This window comes from Pavona decussata, unplaced genomic scaffold (genome assembly GCF_977016875.1).
Source record: "Pavona decussata unplaced genomic scaffold, jaPavDecu1.1 SCAFFOLD_94, whole genome shotgun sequence".
Lineage (NCBI taxonomy): Eukaryota > Metazoa > Cnidaria > Anthozoa > Scleractinia > Agariciidae > Pavona > Pavona decussata.
Window position 1 is genome coordinate 2,065,001 of NW_028145511.1, and position 5,655 is coordinate 2,070,655.

The 5,655-nt window shown below is 39.4% G+C and overlaps 1 protein-coding gene across 1 annotated transcript in view; it reads right to left on the reverse strand.

The window, feature by feature from the left end:
* The window catches only part of LOC146473357 (uncharacterized), a 6,498-nt gene extending 3,896 nt beyond the window's left edge, over positions 1–2,602 (reverse strand). The window contains exons 1-2 of the mRNA XM_085118582.1: positions 1,839–2,602; positions 1,159–1,368 (exon numbers count right to left, since the gene is read on the reverse strand). Coding sequence (XP_084974708.1) covers positions 1,159–1,368; positions 1,839–2,550 — 922 coding nt within the window. The 5' untranslated portion in view covers positions 2,551–2,602. The remainder of the gene's footprint in view (positions 1–1,158; positions 1,369–1,838) is intronic.
* Positions 2,603–5,655: the final 3,053 nt, after the last annotated feature.

Below are 5,655 nucleotides of genomic sequence, written 5' to 3' on the forward strand. Positions count from 1 at the left end.
CATCAAATAGCAAAACTAATGATTTATCAAATTTTAATAAGTCAAATGCCCTGGGGAAGGGTAGGTGGGATTGGATTGATCAAGCTTAGAATTGACTGAGACAGGAGCCCATTACTAGGAGCATATACAACTGCCATACTAGGCCTTTTACTGCGGCGTTTTCACAGCCGGGGGAGGGGGGAAGGGGGAAGGGGAGTTACTCCTTGGAATTCTCTGTATGGGTGTGCTGCCCAGTTCTTCAAATCCTGACCCTCTTTCAGACCAAAACATGCCATTTTTCCACACCCATTTTCAGACCTGGCGTCTAAAATCCACACCCTTTTCAGACCTGGTTTTTGAAAGTTGTTTTTGGTTTGCAAATCCATTACCTTGTCCAAGCGAAGTCAACATATTGTTTAAGCATTTTCGAATGATATTAAAAAGACAAAAATTTAAGGCCATAACGGTCAAAATCTATACCCATTTTCAGACCAAAATAGCTCAAAAACCATACCTTTTGGGGCAGCACATGCCCATATAGCTTATATAGGGGAGTACCCCCCTCCCTGGGTTTCACAGATCGGTCTATTTTTGTATTTCCTGCGAAAAGTTACATTTGGTTCTCATGAGAATTATGCAAAGCTTGAGACCCGTTAGTATTAAAGGCTCTAGTGGGAGACTGGATTTTGGGAACTTCAGTAAACTAAATAAGGCACTGAAAACAGTATGACATGATCTTTAAGATGAACACTTCGGGTAATGGGCTCCTCACTGAGACATTAGTTTAGTACCACAAATTATACACAGCTGTACAGTTAAATACATAGTTTCTTTAACCATTTATTACACCCATTTTGAAATCTCAACAGTGCGATTTATTCACAAATTGCACTACTTTTTGCTCTAAATCACATCCTTTTTTATCCCATCAAAATGAAAATGAATAAATAAATAAATTAATAAAATAAATTTTAATATTTATTTGACAAAAAACTAGAAACGGTGTTATTTCAAAATGAGTGTAATAAAGTGGTAATTGAACTTCGTGTCGTGCAATTTTGGTTTGAAATCATGTTTTCAAATCGAACTTGCGTTGTGCACTCGTTCGATTTTAAAATCACGCATTATGATTTCAGACCAAATTGCACTCCACTCAGTTCAAACTGCACCGATTAATACCTTCACTGGTGTTGGCGTCTCTACTTTGGTAATGAGGCCACTGTTCAAATACCATGGGCTCACTAAGCATTTTGTTCACAAGGGAAGCTGCCATCGCACTAGCAAAAGGTATCCAGTCTTCAGTTAACGAGGCACTGCTATCTGCATAACCAGAGATGCCTTTGATCACAACCCATTCTGTTTTCAGATTATGTGCCGCTGTAAAAACACCTGTGAGAAGGACAAAGAACAACCCAAACGTCAGAAACATGAGTCGGAAAGGAAAATTTGAAAGTAACTGTAGAACCTGTTTCCACGGCATTTCTCCTCCTTCCAAAATGCTCTTGCTACAAAAGATACACGACAGTTCTGTTCGGGCCATGTGGAAATATTTTGTATTTCTCGTAGCCTGGTTTGCTAACATTGGTGTTGCTTCTGTTGCGTGACACTAGGATTGCGTCAACCACGTCATGTAACTAACGCAAAATGTCTGAGGTCTATTAAAACTGGAAAAGTTAACTTAGTTTTTTACGGCAATTTATAGAGAAACCTTTTTATACCTAGCTATATCTTCTTTCTGCTGGATGAACAGTGTACAAGATACGTTCTTCCTTGATTTTTTTTCTAGTTGAGGACCTAATATATCGCTACAGAGTGAAGAACCTTTTTGAGAAGGCAAAATAATACACTCCAAAACTTACCATCCCCATCCATTTCAATTGCGAGGGCATTGGGATATAAACCGACAAGCTCATCTCGTCGCCAGACCGATTCAACTTCTTCTGGTCCGCTCAGAAATTCACCTTTGCAATGCACTTTCACTTCTCTCACTTCCGGGTCCTTCAGCGGTGGTTGCCAACCAAAGGCGGCTGTTGTGATGAGAGCAGAAATATCCCCGCTTACTGGAGTTGTATAACCACGCTTCTCGACTCCATCTGCTGTTACTCTTTGTGGTGCATATGTGGTTAACGTTGCTGAAATCACCACGTCTCCTAGTTTGGTTTTATCGCGATGAAGGGCAGCGCAAGAACCGACACAAAAAACTGCTCTTGGTCGTAATATTTCAAAAGCTTTCGGCAGAACGATCACGGTACCTCCAACTTGCGCGCACATGGTCAAAGCGATTTTCAGTTTGCTTCCCCGGCTTTCACCCACATCACCAAAGTATACATATCCAAGATTTTTGATGTAGCTTCTGAAGACATTTCTCAAATAATAGTAACAGCATAGAAAGTCGCATTCCTTTACCACTAGGAGCAGGATGTCTACCTGTATCTCAACATCTTTCCAGACTTTTGTGATTACATTAACTTCGCTTAACTTTGGAATGATAATGCTGAGCTCTGGTGGTCTATTGTTGTCGTTTTGCGGACAACTTTCAGTGTCGATGCCCGCCATGAGTCGTTGAGTCATTACAGAGTCACGCTAGCCTGAAGGCGTCTCATCACGCAACCGGAAGTACTTACAGGCGGGAAAAACCCCTTCAACCGCAAACTTCAGTTTCATTTTCATTTCCGCTATACGTGTTAATACAAACTGACAACTGATACCTAACAGCAGTGCCACTGAAAATTTCCTCACACTGAACTAAAAAGCTGCTACTATGCCTTGGAATCAATCTAACTGCTAATGCTCAAAATTCCACATTTCTACTTACTTTAAACAAGATGCCCCTCTAATGGCACTACACGGAATGCTTAATGTAGCCCCAATTATTCCCCATTGTATGTTTCGCAGATATTTAAAAAATATCCTCCCTTGGCCATTGAAATAATTGTCTGAATGGTTTTATTCAGATATATTGCGTGATACTTATCGTTGTGTTACTAGGAATCATACCAGAAATAACTATGCAACAACGTCATGACCCCGCTGAACTGGTCTGGCCTTAAAGCGGATTTTCTTTGCTGTGAACTCTCCCAATTTCCGCCGTTTCAACGGCCGAGTACTACCTAGAAGTTATTATTTCGATTTACTGCTTGAAAAAGGTTGGTTTTCTCTCTGAAAACGGCAGATCCGGAGTCTTAAATTCAGACATGTGGCCGCCATTGAACGAAAACAATTTTTCCAAATGATGATTTGCTTTGACGTCACACAAGTAGAGATGAGTGGGTCCCCTCCCTCGTGATATACGCGCAGATAATGGAGTTTGATTGGGCCGCTTTTGTTCAAGACAATCAAAACAATAGATCCCTTTTGGGAGAGGGAAGAATTTAATCTAGTTTTAATGAATAAATCAAATGATGATTTGACGTCACACAGAAGTGATGAGTGGGTCCCCTCTCTCGTGATATGTGCCTGAAAAATAGATTTTGATTGGGCCGCTTCTGTTGAAGACAATCAGAACAATATATCCTTACTAGGGGAGGACAGAGTTTAATGCATAAACAAGATGCCCCTCTAATGGCATGACACGGAATGCTTAATGTAGCCCCAATTATTCCCCATTGTATGTTTCACAGATATTTAAAAAATATCCTCCCTTGGCCATTGAAATAATTGTCTGAATGGTTTTATTCAGATATATTGCGTGATACTTATCGTTGTGTTACTAGGAATCATACCAGAAATAACTATGCAATAACGTCATGACCCCGCTGAACTGGTCTGGCCTCCTCTAGCTCTAATCAGTTCGCGTTGATCATTCGATCTGTTTTTTAAAGCGGATTTTCTTTGCTGTGAACTCTCCCAATTTCCGCCGTTTCAACTGTCGAGTACTACCTAGAAGTTATTATTTCGATTTACTGCTTGAAAAAGGTTGGTTTTCTCTCTGAAAACGGCAGATCCGGAGTCTTAAATTCAGACATGTGGCCGCCATTGAACGAAAACAACTTTTCCAAATGATGATTTGCTTTGACGTCACACAAGTAGAGATGAGTGGGTCCCCTCCCTCGTGATATACGCGCAGATAATGGAGTTTGATTGGGCCGCTTTTGTTCAAGACAATCAAAATAATAGATCCCTTCTGGGAGAGGGAAGAATTTAATCTAGTTTTAATGAATAAATCAAATGATGATTTGACGTCACACAGAAGTGATGAGTGGGTCCCCTCTCTCGTGATATGTGCCTGAAAAATAGATTTTGATTGGGCCGCTTCTGTTGAAGACAATCAGAACAATATATCCTTACTAGGGGAGGACAGAGTTTAATGCATAAATTAATGTGCACATTTATGACACCGATGAAGAAAAAGATACCCGACCGAAACCTAGACACGTCATGCCCTGCGGGCATTCCGTGTAATTAATGTGCACATTTATGACACCGATGAAGAAAAAGATACCCGACCGAAACCTAGACACGTCATGCCCTGCGGGCATTCCGTGTAATAAAGCCCGGGTAATCCCAAGCATAAATTCTTAGCCTCGTTCGAGCGTCTGATCTGATTCACCATATATGACGTCATTATTATGAAAGTTTAATTAAAAACCCATTCAGAACTCAATACAAAAACGCATGATCAAATAGGAAGCACTCGGTTTCGAACGAAAGTGTTCTTGGACTTTTTAAACGATCTTCGTAATAATGCAGTTGTAATAAAATCTTCACAAATACAATGAATGAGTTCCTGCTAAGTAATATTTCTTGACGTGTAAAGGTGACCAAACTTCCGATCGTTACTCCTAGTCAACGTACGATATATATAAAGACATCAAAGTCGAAACTTCCGCCAAGGCTATGCAAAAGAAAAAAAAAACACCAAAGCGTTTTTAATGACGTTTTCTTGGAATAATGACTGGAATAAAGGAAGTACTGATTGAATTAGAATGATGATATAACGAACCGCTCATTATTGCCTTCAGTGAATCTTGCGCTTTCCGAACGTCATTAGCTTACGACTGTAGACCTTCTCAAAAATCAAGAGCTTGATTGCGGGTTCAACCGTCTTCTCCGCTCCTAATAAGAATTGGCCGTGGACTGTGTGTGCCTCCTAATATTTAGGTATTTCAGCAGTTTATGGCTATCATTAATTTATATTGCTTAAATATCAACGTGTAGGTTTCAAATGCGCATTACAATTAAACTAAACAAATACAATTTAAAAATATTGCGTATAAACTATTAAAAAAAAAAATGAATAATCACTGAACTAAAAATAAAACTGTATAAAGTTATTGCCGAGTAAAAGATGTATAAAAAGTGAAATAACCTAAAGGTATACATATCTATAGTCAAGTTAAGTTACAAACTTGTTCTACGATCTATACAGGAAAAGCAGATCTTACTGAGCAAGGACTATTGTAATCCAAAAACAAAACTGGGGTAACCACGCATTTATCGACCGCATATGCCTAAATTTGATCTCGGGCATAGTTACCAAGCGAAACGAAAATCGATTCTGATCGCAGGTTACAAAATTTTCTCAGCTTTAATGGAGTAATTGTAAGGGGGATATTACTGATTCGCGGAAATAAGTAATTCTGAAATAAAAATTCAAATTATCATTCGCGAATTGTAGTTTTGTATACCTTTCGAATCTATAGGACTGCCGATTACACATGCAAAAGACCACAGAAA